The following is a 16,502-nucleotide window of genomic DNA, read 5'->3' on the forward strand; positions in this document are numbered from 1 at the left end:
CATTGGTAAGGCATAGAATTTTCTGAATGTGGTAGTGATAGGACCAAGTTCTAATCTTGTGGAGGATAATTCTAGCAGTCGAATTGAGGGCAAAAGTAAAACAGAAACCAAATAATGAGACTGTGTGGTAAGACAGAGTTGTTGAGCATGGGGAAAAAAAGAAATGAGATATTTTAAAGACAAAATTTGTATGGTTTGAGTATATATTGGAATGGGGTACAAGGAAATGAATATGGCCATTAGAAACAAGTTTGGGTTTGAATTTTAACCTTGCACTTACTATGGACCCTAAAACAAGTCACCTAATTTGTTCTTTTGTAAGATATTTATTTCATCAACATTTTAAAGCACTGAAATTATAAAAGTGAATGATACATATATTTTCTCAAAACTTTGTCTAGTCTGGAAGAAGAAACTGGACTAGTAAAGTTTTGGCCAAATTGAGTATAGTCTCATGTGACATAATTCTAGGGATTTGGCTTTATTCTGGAAGCATTAAAAGAACTGGGGATAGTGTTGGAAATTGGGGTAATTCCTGAAGTAGAATTGGTGGCACCTGGTGACTGATTCGTTGTATCAGGAGATACACTCATTCTTTTCTAATTGGAGTGACTGTACTGATAGTGCTATCATTACCTCACAGTAAGATTTACTTAATGTTTTTGTAAATATTGCTTAATTTTTTGTGGAGGACGTCTTTTCCCCAGATGAAGTCAGGACTCTTATAAAACATAGTACTCCCTGTGTTTCTCCTTTAAAACACTTAGTTATGCATTGTTACTACATAATTTACTGTAGTTTTTATTATCTGTGCCCATCTTCCCCCACCCCAGATAGTAAACAAGTGATTATGTCTAGTTTTTTAACCACTGCATTTTTATCTACCTTGTAGGCATTCAAAAGCTAGGGCTAGTGAATAACTGTTAAGAATTTGCATACTGACAAGTACTGGTTAGGCTAAATAAAAATGAGGAAGAGAAAATAAGGAATGGCCCCCAATTTTTTGTCTATAACTAGGATAGTAAAATTAGGAGTATATAGAATAGAATGAGTTTTGGGGGGAAATAACTGAGTTTGATTTTTTAAGACATTTATTTTAGATGTTAATGAGACATTTAAATGGTTGTGTGCTTTTGATTATTGAGGATTGTAGGCTCTAACTAGAGATGAGAGTTCAAAGATGTGGAGTTAGGGGTCTTAAAGTTAGAGGTAATGGGAATGGATGACATTGATCTGAGATTAATCTATGTTAAGAAAAGTGGCTGTTGACAGAAACTTCAAGAGTGGATATGTATTAGGAATAGGAAGATGAACTAGCAGAAGACCTAGTTGCTATTAAAGAGGTAGAAAACTCATGGGTGGGAATGCAGCATTAGGGAAACCAGGTAAGGAATAGTTAGCAGTGTGAAATGCTGCAGATATTAAACAGGATTAAGGGGACACAGGATTTGGAATGTATACTAATGATGATGACTTTTGCGAGAATAATTACAGTTGGTGGAAGATTTTGTCCATCAGCATAAGCTAAATGAATGGTTTTCAAATCTTTCTGGTAAGTTAGGGGAGAGTAAGGAAAAGATGCTGAGGGGCTAAATGGAGTTGACAGAATTATGTTTTGAGTACTATATGACTAAAGCTATAAAAATTCAAGACTTTAATTTTAGCTGTAAAATAGATAAGAATAAGAGCCTAAAGGCAAGATGTTAGCAAGAAAGTTGTTGGAGCAGACCTTGATCAGTTGTGAAATTTGTAAATGGACAAAACTTAAAAATAAGTTTAATAAGTGATTGTACCCATAAACATGGTACAAAAGGACGACGGAGTGCTAGATGTGAAAATAAAACATGTTAGAAAAGAGAGTTTGAAATTTAAGTTTTGACAGATTCTGGAGGGAGGTAAAGGAAACAGGTTTTTGGAGAGGAGATCCATGTATGTGTTATATACATATATCCATATGTATACACTAGAGAGAGAGGGGGAGAGATTATTGGCAGATGGACTGTTTTTAAGTATAAAATAGAAAATGAACAAAATAGAAATGAGTAAAATGAAAAGTTGTGGAGATGGCAATTGACACAGGCATTTTTTATTTAGATTACATTTATTAGTTTAATTATTAGACTGAGCTCCTTCTCTTGGCGAAACACAGGGATAAATAAAATGAGGGCACTGTTTCTCATAGGGTTCTAGTGTTAAATTTGCCAAGTGAGTGTACCTAACATTTCTGGTACTTACAGTTCCTGTTTCTTTTCCTGGATACTTATAGATTTTAGATTTTGTGTATTTCCTCTATGATTATGTGTTCCTAATCCAAATTAGGAAGGCAAGCTTTCTCAAATTGGGATCTGAGCACCACCTAAAATATGTTAAAACACCAATTCATGAGCCTTCACCTCATAAACTGAATTAGAATCTCTGAGGGTGTAGCCTAAGTAACTGCATTTTTAAATACCCCAGGTGATTCTATTATTGTTTGAGACTATCCTCTAAAGTCTTAAAATTTTGTTAATTTCATTAAAAATATTTAATGCATTATATTCATTTTCTACCATTAACCCATAGGACACCAAGTGAATTTCTTAAATCTTTGGGTTTTTTTTTTTTTTTTTTTTCATTATCGTAAAATGACATGTATTAAAAGACTTTAATTTCAGTTCCACTGAGAAATGCTCAGATTGTTTACAGAAGAGTTATGTATCAGAGGTCTTGCTTTAAACTTCAGAATAAGATTTTTTAAAATAATAGTTAAGTTTTGATTGATTAAATAATTTAAGACACAGTGTCACAGAATATCAAGACCATGTTTGTGCCAGACACATATTATCTTACACCCTTTTAGTACATTTTCTCTAATCAAATGGCCTGACACTAGAGACTCAGAGGTCAAAAGACCTGCTTCATACCCTTATGTTTACAAGGCAGAACCTCAGCATAGAGAATTTAGTTAAAAGCATAGTTACTAAAGGTATCTGAAGGCATGTAGTCAAACAATTTTCATATATTTTCAGTCTGTTTGTAGAGAGAGTAATGAAATGGAAAGCACTAAGCTTTGTGGATGAAAATGGGAAAACATGGTTTTGCCAGCTGAAAGCATACAGGCTACAGGGCCTACAACTCTTGCTGGCAACAGGAGTAGGGTAATTTGATTTTTTTTTTTTTTTGTATGTGCATAAACGTTAAAGAAAATGGATTTACTTTTATTTTATAATGAATTTTAGTAAATTTTTTGCAAGTTTAACCAGCTGTTTATATAAAAGGAATTGAGTGAGGTGTTTTATATTTTAGGTTAAAAAATCTGTAAGAGCCTGATTTTAGAATTCACCAGCTCCTCAGAAGTTTGGCAAGATATGGTATGTTTCTGTTTTATTTTTTGAAATTCATATTGCATGAATTATCTTAATGTCACTATTAGAATGACAAATGCGTTCAGCAGATTTGGGCGCCTGTCATTTTTAAAGCACTGTGCTAAGTGCTAAATTACTATGCTACCAGGTAGTCTACATGAGGAACCCAAGTAGAGTGCTGAAAGAATGTGCAAGAGATTAGATGCTATGGAATGTAAAATAATACAAACAAGATGATTGAGGGGATAGGTTTGTCTGTTAGGCTGTGAATATTTAATAATCGCTCCCTTTTGTGAGCACATTATATACAGGCACTGTTCTGAGTTATCCAGATGTAAGGGTGTTCATCCTTATAACAGCCCTTGCTATTGCAATTCTACCTGGAAGAACTGAGCTTCAGAGAGGTTAAGTGACTTGCCCAAGATTTGCTGCTACCAAGTGACCTAACCGATGCCCGTTTGTATTCTGTTGAGCACCCAAACTCATTAAAAAGGGGACTGGAAGAGAGTATTTGACTTAGTAATTTTCAAAATACATCAAGTTCTTTATTGATCAAATTGATGTTGATTAATTAAGTCCATTGATATTTGTGTTTACAAGTTGGAAAGTTAGACTCGTTTGGATCTTTTAAATCCATTTACACTGAGAACCCAGGAGGAATTAATATCATGACCAGAGTTGTTTATTTCCAGGGTGCCGTTTTTCTTTCCCATATTATGTCAGCAATGCTTAGGTTTTTAATAGGAGACATATATTATGATAGGAAAACTGGAAAATTGAATTATTTTCTTAAAGGGATTATAGTTCTTGTTTTTTGGAATCCCCTAAAGTTACTCATATGTTCTCAGGCTAACCCTAATTCTCTCCTGGATTCGAAGCCCTTTGTTTTATAACTGTAGAGGTATGTTTCATTGATGTTTCAGTTCTTCCCTTGGGGTTCTCAGATATTTTGCTGTTTTTTATTGGGTTCTGGGTTCATGCTATTAACCACTCTCCATGCTTTTCTGTTTAGAGTTCGAAGTTATTAATTATGATGGGTCTTTCTGCCTCCTAATTTTATCATCTTTCTTTGGTTCACGCCTCCGATTTGACCTGGATATATAGTTCATTAGAACAGTCAACGAGGGGAAAAACTAATTGCATGAAATGATCTCTTGATACTGGGATGTTTCAGATGTGTGATATTTTTGCCAGAATTATAGTATGATTTAAAAGGCCTGCTAAATTTGAATTGCAATAGTCAGGAAAATTTGGTTAGGACCATATATGGAAGTAAAAAGATACTAGGTTGAGGGAGGAAGATGTACTTTCTTATTTTGCCATATTCTTTCATGAACTTGCATCTGATGGGTTGATGAAAGAGAGTAGAATACATTTTCATGTAGAAGCCAGAAGGTTTGGCTAATGTTACATGACTCAAACAAAGAATAACTAGAACCCGACTTTGGGATGTGTGTGTGTTTGCGTGTGTACACACTCACACGTGTATGTGCATGCATGTACATGTATAGACCTGTTCTATTAAGTATTTGTCTGCTTGGTGACTGATTTCTCCTTCAGTTTAAGAATTCTGTGATTAAATTAGTCCCATTTAAACTCCTGCCATAATTGAATTATCAGTCCATGTTCTAAATCCTTGCTCATTTATGTATATTTAAATCATGAAATTCTGTGAAGCAAAACTAACCCCTGTCTCCCAAAAATATTCCAACCCTTAATAGAAAGTCTGCAGGTCGTAGTTTTAGTTATACTTTCAATACTAATTCAAAAATCTTGGGCAAGTCAATCACTCTGAGGCTGATTGTCATTATCATCATTATTATTATTTCTTACAGTATTTGCCTTATTTAGGTAGGTAGAGCCCAAACTGTCCTGAGACGTAAGGCACCATTGACCAAAGTGCTTTGTAAACTCATACTAACATAAAAAATACAAGGGATTATTTCAGATTGAGTCTCTTATCCAAAATGCTTGGGACCGCATATGTTTCAGATTTTAGAGTTTTTAGATTTTTGTAATATTTGCATAGACTTTACTAGTTGAGCATACCTAATCTGAAAACCCCAAATCTGAAATACCCCAAAATCTAAAACTTTTTGAGTTGGTGACGTGAAACTTTGTTTTAGATTTTGGAGCATTTTAGGTTTTGGAGTACAGATCTCTTAAGAAGACATAATGCTGGAAAATATTCCTTGAAAGCTTTCCTATGATAAGTATTCTTCTGATAAAAAGTTTTGTATTGACACCTAATTTGAAACTTTGAAGATTTTTTTTGAACATTGAATTGAGTTTATATATTAAAGTGTTCTAACCAAAGGTTTGTTTAATTTATTAGAGTTATTAAACCTACGCTCAGATCAAGTTAGCAGCTAGACTGGTGTGACAACCTGTTTTTAATCAGTGACTCAAAGCTGTGATCACCCTGATGTCACCGAATGGCCACAGCTTGTAAAAGGTAATTTTAAATGTTATTTTACAGCCTTTAAGAGGCTGTCATCATAAAGTGAAGTACATACTGTAAAAATTGAAGAAAATGTATAGATGGCAGGAGTACTATTAAGAATAGAATACCTAAGAGTTGACCTATTTCTCCATTTAATCTCTTTCCTAAAGTATTTCAGCCCATTTCCTATCTCTTTCATAAGATCAATAGCCACTACCAAAGACTTATCTATATAGATAAATAAGAAAGTATTATTTCGTGGTTTTAGGTAAACATTTTAAAGAAGATGTGGAAAGTTTCTTCGTGTGCTTTTAAAAGTATGTCTTTTATGTGGTGGAAGTTGACTTTTCTAGTTTTGGCAACTTAATTAGTTTACTAGTTAGAATTATAGTGGAGGCAGAGGAGTGGTTTATAGGATATAGAAGCTGCACCCAGTGTTATTAGAAGTGATCTACCATTTGAATTTGCTAGGTTGTGTTGTAGTATTCAGAGTAATGGGCATTCTTGTGTTTGTTGTTTTCTGCAGTTCGGATCAAGACCTAAAAAGAGAGTCTTCTAAGATTTATTTTTTCTTTTCTGATGTTACTTGGCTAAATATCTGGTTTTAAATTATTTTTCTGATTTGTTATTCTTGCAAACTTTAGGGTAAACTAAAGTCAGTAATTTAAAAAAAAATTTCCCCTTGGGTTATATGTTGTGAGCTGGGTAAGTTAGGAGTGTGTACTGGAATCTTGTTTCTAACATCTTGGCAGTAAAAGTGAATAAACTCTTTAGGAGCCAAAATAATGTTGAGAACTATTACTAGATGTTATATACACACACACACACACACATATTTTATATATATATATGTATGTATGTATACACACACCATAGTTTTGAGAGTTTAAATCCTCATTTGAAGATTTTTTTTGATAACTTAGAATATTATAGAAATATACTATAATCAGGATGAACAGAAATTTATTCAGACTTTCACTGTTACTATAAGAAACATTTCTGCTAGTTCTGTATATTCACTTTTCTGTTGATTAAAAAAAATTGCAATTTGAATGAAAAGCAAACTATATTATGTTTAAGAGACCCAGAAGAGATATTTATTTTAGGATAATAATCTTTCAGACTTCCCTTACTCTTATCCTTTTGGAATGGATTGTTTTAAATTGTTTGGTTTGACTTACAAATGATTTTTAGAAGCTTACTTTAATATTTGTAGTAATCTTGTATATTTACAATAATTTACTAATGGTCACATATTCTCATGAAGGGAACAGAAATTGGGAAAATAGATGTAATTTGATGATATATTTAATCTCTGTCCCATTTTTAGAGACTCAAAACTTCTCAACTATTACATATTATACTTCTGAGATTTGATTTTGTTTTCCTTCTTATAGCTTACCTTTTTGAAGTAATTTTTAAATTTTTCTGTCATCATGTTCTTTCTTTTCCCCCCCTCTCATTCTGTTCCCTGTTAATTTTGAAAATTTTGCTGCTTACCTGTTTAAAAGCTTCTAATCTGCCTTTCTTCCTTCAGTGCCAGCAGGTTTATTTTTGTTTTGCAAATCAGCTCTGCCTCTTTTACAGTATGACATCTGATGCTGGAGGGTCGCACTTTCAAAAATGAGTCAGCTGGTACATGGGGTTATCATCAATTTTTAGTTCTTCTGTCTGGGAGACACACGTTTGGAAGCATTCTTGGGGTACTTACCCACAAGGCTGGTGGAGACCAGGTGTGTCACAGAGGTGATTTGCTTGCTCCCTGGGGAAGAGGGTGGAGAAAATTTTTGGATTTATGGTGCTGCCAAATCACTGCCACCAGCATGGCCCAGTTTTTTAGTTCTTAAATAATTTTGTGCAAAATTGAAAGTTTAAATAAACTGCAAAGATGATCTAACAAATATTTGAGCTGCTGGAATTTTTAAAAAAAACATTTATTTATTTATTTTTGCATTCTCTTCTTGAGCAGCAATGTATGTAAATTTGAAAGCCTGGTAACAAAGTGAGATTTTTTTTTTTTTTTAAAGCTAAGAAATTTAAGAAATAGATTTTTTCCCCCTGTTCTGGTGACTCTGATTTTCAGATTTTTTGCTAGTAAATTGTTTGAAATTGGAAATCTAAAGTCAGTGATATATTTACAAATCAAGTTTTTGAATGCCAATTTGAAATTTTAACTTTTGACATTAATTTTTTTAAAACTATTTTGGGAATTTGAAAGTATTAGAAATGAATGAATGTGACGGTGTTCCTCTAAGACATTACATACAAAAATATGTGGTTGGCCCAAGCTTTAGTTTGTTTGCTCAGGTTGCAGCTTGCTGAACCCTGATCCAGAATTTGAGACTATGAATACCACTTTATTTTAATATAGACAAGCAATATCAGATATAGAAAGTTTCACAGTTGTATGGTTTTATTACACATATTTGACTTGGCTTATACTGATTTGTCTGTTGGTATCTAACTATAGTGTTCACAGTTTCCTTTCCTTAAAAACATTGTGTTGTTTTTTTATTAGACCAGCCCTTCAAATAGATGTTTGGTATGCAGTCTTATTTGACCACTTTTTTTCACATGTTGAAATCCCGATTTTTAAAACCCTTATTTAGTACTTAAATCTTGTTTTCAAATCTTGCTTTCCCAAGTTAAGTTCTATCCCTTTTTGGAATATGGAATATTTTGCTAATTTTTTCTTCAATTGCATTTTACAGATCACCAGGAGAACCTCAGTCTGACGACATTGAAGCTAGCCGAATGTAAGTATAATTTGGTTGAGGCTGTGGTATCTTTTATGTTGTCCTAGACTGTTTTCAGTGGTATCATGTTATTTGCAAATAATTTTCAGGTAAAAGAAAATAATGATTTAAAAGTATATAAGAACATATCTACTTTCCCCTCTACCAGACATCTCTAAACTTTGATAAGAAATCACTGGGTATTTACAACTAAATAGATAATTGCTTATTGCTGAATTCTTTTGCCATTTGCTCTCCTAAAAGTTGTGAGCAAATAGGGAGACATGGGAGACAGTTGAGTAATTCCTACTGTGTAAGGCATCAGGTTCTATGTCATGGATACACAGATGTTCCTACCCTGGAATAACTTAAATTATACTCATATTGAAAGATGCAGAGCAAATTTTTCCAATTTACTGAAGTAAAATGGTACTTGGGATGCAACAGGAACACAAAGGAGTACCAGTGTACCCAGGTGTGCAGCAGGAACCTAATCCAGATGGAAGGAAAATTGGATGACTAAGAAAGGCTAGAATAAATCTTGAAATAGACCGGGAATTAGGCAGCTGAAAGCACGAGCAGGGTTTTAGGCAGAAGCATAAGCAAAGTTATGAAGCAGCATATTGAGCATAGATAACAGTAGTTAAGGACTTTTATATCCTAGATTGATCAAGAGACAAGAACATAAAAATAAGACCTTGCATGCCCCATGAAAGGTCTTGATTTGTATCTCATAGGTATTGGGGAATTGTAAGGAATTTGCTTAACAGGGAGCAGCATATCTACAAGACATATTTTCAATAACTAGTAGCAGAGAGACAGGTTTGGGGATAGACATGGGCATGGTGATCAGGGCTTCAGTAGTCAATGAAAGCCTTAATAAGGACAGTGGTATAATAATTCAAAATCAAGTTTTCTGGACTCAGAAAGTGAAATAATGGTCATTAGTGATTTGTCATGTGAATACAAGAATTTTAAGACAATTTAAGTGCACTGTAGTAATTATCAAAGCAAGGTTTTCAAGACAGTTGAAATGAAAAACATTATTGTAGGAGTTGACTTTGAATTAAAAAAAAAAAAGACTCCCATATTCAGAAGTTTGAAGGAGGAAGTAAAGAAAACGTGATTTTAAGTGTGCATGTAGATAACGTTGAGAAAGTCAAGGTTTTCTTTACTGAAAATAGAGGAATTCCTTTCAGTTGCTTATGTATACTGTGAATCTCCAAGAAAGGACTATAAATGTATTTCTCAAACTTATATGACCTTGTAACTTTTCTGTTAACTTAAAAAAAAGACAAAACCAAAATACCTCAAGGTTTTCTTTACTGAAAATAGAGGAAATCCTTTTAAATATGTAATGTACACTATGACTCTCCAAGAAAGTACTATAGAATATGTTCCTCAAGTTTATGTGACCATGTAAGTTTTCTGTTAAATATATATATATATATATATATATATATATATATATATATTATATAACCACGTAGCTATAATAAAATGAATATAAAATTTACCATCTTAGGGCAGCGTGGGGTGTAGCTCAGTGGTAAAGCGCTTGCCTAGAATGTTTGAGGTGCTGGTTTCAGTTCTCAGCACTGCATGAAAATAAATAAAATTTTACTTACTGTGTCCTTCTACGACTAAAAATTTTTTTAAAATTACCATTTTTACCTTTTTAAAGTGTGCATTTCAGTGGTATTATGAATGTTAACATTGTTAGACAGTTACAACCAGAATTCTCTTCACTTTGCAAAATGAAACCCTGTACCCATTAAACAGTAATTTCCCATTCCTACTGCCCCTGGCAACCACCATTCTACTTTCTATCTGTGATTTTTGGCTACTCTACGTACTCCTTATAAGTAGAATCATACAGTTGTCTTTTGTGAGATTATTTTATTGCACTTTGTGTAATATTCTCAGGGTTCATCCATATTATAGGACATATCAGAATTTCTTTCCTTTTTTAGGCTGAATAATATCCCATTGTATGTATATACCATAATTTGCTTATTCATTTATTATTATTATTCATTAATGGGCACTTGGATTGTTTCTGTGTTTTAGAGATAGTGAATATTGTTGCTGTGAGCATAGGTATACTTTTTCAGACCCTGCTTTCAGTATATACCCAGAATTTGAACTACTGAATCATATGGTAATTCTGTTTTTAATTTTTTGGGAGACTGCCATGCTGTTTTTCTGTTTCCACACCATTTTAGATTCCAACCAACAGTGAATAGAGGTTCCAATTTTTCTACCTCTTTGCTAGCATTTATTTTTATTTAATTTTTGATATTTGTCATTCTATTGAATGTGGAATGGTTTATTAACAATGTTTTGTGGAACATTATACTTAACACAGGGTTAGTTAGGGAATTTGAGAACTGAATATTTACAAAATTATTGAGGGTTATAGGTGAAGAAGTGAACTAAAGATTGTTGAAAGTCATCAATCGAACGACTTGAGATTAGAAACATTGTCACACTCAGAACTTAAAAAGACTTTTTTCTCCGATAGATTACTCCTGGAATTTCGTGTTGAGTGTTAGCAGAGTAGAGGGGATATAACTACTAATAGTGGCATGATACTAGCATTGGAATAGTTGAATTTATATGCTATTTATGATGGCTTTTAAGAGAACCTTGTGTTCCGAAGTCCAGATGTGATGGTGGGTTAGGATTTTGCAGCACTCCTTGTACTTTAAAAACATTTGTTTGAACAACTATCCATGGACAAAAATACCTTCACAAGTGCTGAGGAAACCAGGTGAGAGATTATAGCACTGAGTGTGGCATAGAAATGAGTAAATGCATTGATGGTAGGCAAGACAGTTTTACATTATTTGTGTCAAGTCTTCCTTAACCCTGGACAGCACAGTGTGGAGAGAGATAATCTCCTTGGGGGAAGAAGGAAGTATGCACTGGACTTTGTAGACCCCAGTACTGGCATGTCCCAATAAAACCCAAGGCTGAGCTATGTCCTTGGTTGTAGTCTGTAGGCTGGTACCAACACACTGAGCCTTCAAGTGCTCCACAGTGCTAGACTGCATCCAGTAGCCCCAGGTCCAGGCTTGCCCAGTGCTAAGCCAGCACCTAGAATCCTATCCTCCAGCTTGGCCCCTGGGTAGGCCACACTCCGGTAGGCCTGGAGTTCAGGCCTTGTTTTCCTGTTTTTAATAGACTACAGTGCTTAATCATCCCCCTTGAATTCAGGCTCCATGATCATCCATGTGGATCAGGAACCAGGTCAGCCTCTATAGTCTCAGGACCTACTCTACCTCCTGTGTACCTCTCTTTCAGGCCAGCACTCACATACTTGGCCTCCAAGCTGGCTCCTCTGTACCCTGGCTGCATACATACCTCAGAACCAGTCAAACCCCAAACTTTAGATTGTTCCCTGTGACCCCAGGCTCCAATGGATCCAGAGCATAGTCTCACTCCAGTGGACTTTGTTACCCACATAATAAGTAAGGTTCTTCCCTGTAGACCCAGGCTCTAGGCTGATCCCTGTGAGCTCAGACTTTAGGCTTATCCCAGTGGATGCAGATGCCAGGCCCATCCTAGCCCTTAACTGGCTTTTGCAGTCAGATTCCAGGCCTACTTCAGCATCAGGTTAGCCCCTGTGGATACAGGGTCTAGATCCAGTTTCTTGGACCCCATCAGTAGGTCTGTCACAGTGGATCCAGGCTTCATGGAATTCAGCCTTGCAGGTATAGGCTCCAGTCCTGCAAAATTGCTGACTTAGCGACCCCACCACTCTGCTCATGGACTCTAGCTACAAGTCCTCCCATGGACTGCACCAAATGGTATGCTCAACCTGTGGATAGGCAGGCTTGCCAAGGACATTTTAGACAAAACCAGTCTGGAAAGACTGGAATAAGTCCCTCGTTCTTCAAATATGCAGACATCAACACATGGCCACTGTGAATTAAGACCAGTTGAAGAATGGAGGAACTTTTTAGATTATGTAGAGGTGGGAGAGGCAGGGGTATGAAAGATGTTGGTGAGACAGACATTATTACCCTATGTACATGTGTGATTACATGAATGGTGTGAATTTACATCGTCCACAACCATAGAAATGAAAAGTTGTACCCCATTCGTGTACAATGAATCAAAATGCAGTCTGTAAAAATGAAAATTAAAAAAAAAAAAAAACTAAAGCATTGATAATAAGTTCTAAAGAAATAGAGATTTATGAGAGCTGCCTGACAAAGAATTCAAAGTAATTATTTTAAGGAAACTTAGTGAATTAAAAATAAAATACAGAAAAGTAATTTAGTGAAATCAGGAAAACAATAACCATAATAAGAAATTCAACAGATTGAAAATATTTTCTTAAAAACACATTATTTAGCTGAAAAATGCAGTGAATGAAATGAAAATGAATACAAGAGCATCAGCAGCAGAATTGAACAAGCAGAAGAAAGAATTTGAGTATGAGGACAAAATATTTGAAAAGATACAGTTAGAAGATTTAAAAGGAAAATGATTGGAAAGGAATGAAGAAAGCTTGCAAGGGAAGCTCTCCAATAAGATTCAGTCCAGACAACATTACAAATATTAAGGCATATTATAAACAAACTTAGAATGAATAATCAAAGCCAAAGAGGATACAGGAATCAGGAAGAGAAAAGAATATTTCATAACTGAGGGAGTTCTAGTAAGGCTAGGAGCAGACCTCTGAGCAGAAACCGTTATGAGCCAAGAGAGCATGGGATAGTGCATTTAACTTGCTGAAAGAAAACAGAACAACCAAAATTAAAACAACTACCAGCCAAGAATACTTCACCTAGTAAAGCTGTTCTTCAGAAATGAAGGATAAAAGTCTCTACCAGAAAAACAAAAATGAAGGGAATTTATTACCACCAGACTTGTCTTATGAGAAATATTCCAGGAAATTCTTAAAGTTGAAAGAAAAACATACTGATTAATAACATGAAAACACAGTCTACTTCTAATAAATCACTTTTAGTATGAAAACAAAACTGTTAAAAATTGTACAGTACTTTGTTGAACTATGTAGTATGAATTGTGACATCAAAAATGTAAAATGTGGGGGATGGTAGAGAAAAAGTGATTTAAAAAAAAATACGATCACAGTCGTTAAAATAGCCTGTTGTAACTATAAACGTATTATGTAAGCCTCATGGTAAGCATAAAAGCAAAAACTTATGGTAGTTACACTGAAGATGAAGAATAAGGAGTCAAAGCCCAGCAGCAGAGGAAGTAATCTAATCAAAAGGAAGAAAATAAAAGAGGAAGAAAGGGACAAAGGGTTTATAGGACAGCTAGAAAACAATTAACAAATTGGAGTAGTAGCTCATACCTGCCAGTTATTACCTTGAATGTAAATGAATTAAATTTCACCAGTCAAAATACACAGTGGCTAGATGGAGAATATAACAAGAATCAGCTATGTGTTGCCTATAGGAGAGTCACTTCACATAAATTAAAAGAATAAATAGAGTCAGACATTCCATGTGAATGGAAGCCAGAAGAGAGCTGGGGTAGCTGTACCTACATTGGTAACAATAGATGTGAAAACAAGAAAAAGGTCGTTGTTACTATGGTAAAGTGACCGATTCATGAGGATGATATAATAATTATAAATATTTCTGCACTCAGCACCAGAGTATCTAAATATATAAAGCAAATAATAAGTATTTTTCCCCCTCTGATGGTGGGAATTGAGCCCAGGGCCTCACATATGCAAAGTACACATTTTAACACTGATCTACAATCCTCGTAGCCCCAACAGATCTTATAGACTGTGATAGTAATATTTGGAAAATTCAGTACCCCACTCTGTGCAATGTACAGAACATCAGAATTAAATTACACTTTAGTCCAAACAGACGTAAGAGATATGTAACAGTACAACAGTGGTAGAATACCTTCGTAAAAATGCAGGATAGGTCAAATTTGTTGATTGAAATTGTGTCGGATATCTTTTTATGGTCATAGTCATATGACATTGGATACTAGTAATAGCAAGAATTTTGGAAAATTCACATACATGGGAATTAAACATCATACTGTCTGAACAACAAGTGGGCCAAAGACAAAATTAAAACTAAAAAATACCGTTAGACAAACAAAAATGGAAACACAACATATTCTAATTCATGGAACGCAGCTTAAAAAAAAAAAAAGAGGGAAGCTTACAGCAATAAATGCCTACATTAAAAATTAAAAGTAGCTCAAATGAATGATCTAATTTACATCTGAAGGAACTGGGAAAAAAATAACTCCAAAGTCAGTTGATGTAAGGAAGAATAAGATCAGAGTAGAAGTACATGAAACAGAGTAACACAAAAGATCCACAAAACTAAAAAGTTGTTTTTTTGAAAATATTGAGAAACCTTTATATAGATCATGAATAAGGTGGCTCAGTGAAATCGGAAACAGAAAGGAGGCATTACAACTGATACCATGTAAACCGAAAGAATCACAAGAGACTACAGTGAACAGTTATACATCAACAAATTGTCTAACCCAGAATATATTTGTTTTTTCTTTAACCTAGAAGAAAAAATAAATTCTTGAGCACATACAGTCTACTAAGGCTTATTGATTAAAAAAAAAAAAAAAAAAAAAAAGAAGAGTAGAAAATCTGAACAGATCAATAATGAGTGAAGAGTTAGTGGTAAAATCCTCTGTTAGATAAAGCCCAGTACCCGATGGGTTCACTGCTGAATTTATTGAACATTTGAACAGAAGTTATATCAGTTTTTTTCTCTAACTTTTCTCAAGAACTGAAGAAAGGGAGTATCCCCAAACTCATATTATGAGGCCAGCATTAATTTGATAACAAAGTTAGATAGGAACTCCAAAAAGAGGAAATTACAGACCAATATCGCTGATGAAGTAGATGCAAAGATTGTGAAGAAATTACTAGCAAACTGAACTAAATAGCACATTAGAGCTATTCATCATGATAACAAATTTATCTTAAGGATGCAAGGAAATGTGTAACATAACAAAATCTATAAATGTGACATATCCCATTAACAGAGTGAAGGCAAAACATCTAATAAAATTCAACATCTTTCTATGATAAAAAGACTCAACAAATATGGTATACAAGGAATGTACCTTAATACAGTAAAATCCATATGTGACAAACACACTGCTAATGTCATACTAATGGTGAAAAGCTGAAAACTTTTTTTTTAAGAAGAAGGAACAGGCAAGGGTGCTTACTATCATCATTTCTATACAGCATTGTGCTACAAGTCCGAGTATTTAAATGAAATGAATAAAAGGTATCCAAATAGGAAAGGAAGAAGTTTAAATGACTTTGCAGATGGCATGATCTTATATATAAAAACTTTATAAAGATTTCACCAAAAAATTATTACAACTAGTAAACAGATATGGCAAAGTTGTAGGATTCAAAATCAAGGTACAGAAATCAGCATTGTTTCTATACCCTTATGAACACACTAGCTGAAAAAGAAATAATTTAAAATAGGTATAGAAAAATTAAAGTATTTAGAAATAAATTTAACCAAGGAAGTGACAGATGTTCACACCAAAAACAAGAAAACATGGATGCAAGAACTTGAAGAAGACTCAAATAAGGAAAGTTAGCCCATATTCATGAATTGGAATAATCAATATTGTTAAAAATGTCCGTACAACTCGAAGTACTCATAAGATTCAGTGTGATCCCTAGAAAATGTCAATGTCCTTGTTAAACAGAAATTGAAAAAAATATCCTGGGGTTTATATAGGACTGCAAAAGGCAACTGAATAGCCAAAGCAATGCTGAGTAAAAATAACAAAGCTGAAGGTATCATACTACTTAACTTGAAAATATACTACCAAACCAAAAGTACCAAGATCAGCAGGATATAAAAAACAGGCACATATACAAATATAACACCATAAAAAGCCTAGAAATAAATCCATACACTTATTGTCAGTTGAATCTTGACAAATTTGATAAAAGTATACAAAGGGGAAATG

At 34.1% G+C, this 16,502-nt stretch overlaps 2 protein-coding genes across 9 annotated transcripts in view; one reads left to right on the forward strand and one right to left on the reverse strand.

The window, feature by feature from the left end:
* Nucleotides 1-16,502, forward strand: part of LOC306650159 (ubiquitin-protein ligase E3A) — a 95,338-nt gene that overhangs the window by 23,019 nt on the left and 55,817 nt on the right. For 3 of the 8 annotated variants that reach the window (XM_079121989.1, XM_079121983.1, XM_079121982.1), the window contains exons 2-4: nt 3,286-3,350; nt 5,680-5,799; nt 8,499-8,543. In XM_079121989.1, coding sequence (XP_078978115.1) covers nt 5,780-5,799; nt 8,499-8,543 — 65 coding nt within the window. In that variant the 5' untranslated portion in view covers nt 3,286-3,350; nt 5,680-5,779. Of the gene's footprint in view, nt 1-3,285; nt 3,351-5,679; nt 5,800-7,452; nt 7,521-8,498; nt 8,544-16,502 lie in introns of those variants that run through there. The other 5 variants (XM_079121985.1, XM_079121987.1, XM_079121984.1 and 2 more) reach the window with 3 other exon arrangements.
* The window catches only part of LOC306650377 (uncharacterized protein), a 215,498-nt gene that overhangs the window by 22,438 nt on the left and 176,558 nt on the right, over nt 1-16,502 (reverse strand). The window lies entirely within an intron of this gene.

Source organism: Sciurus vulgaris, assembly GCF_902686455.1.
Source record: "Sciurus vulgaris genome assembly, chromosome: 2".
NCBI lineage: Eukaryota > Metazoa > Chordata > Mammalia > Rodentia > Sciuridae > Sciurus > Sciurus vulgaris.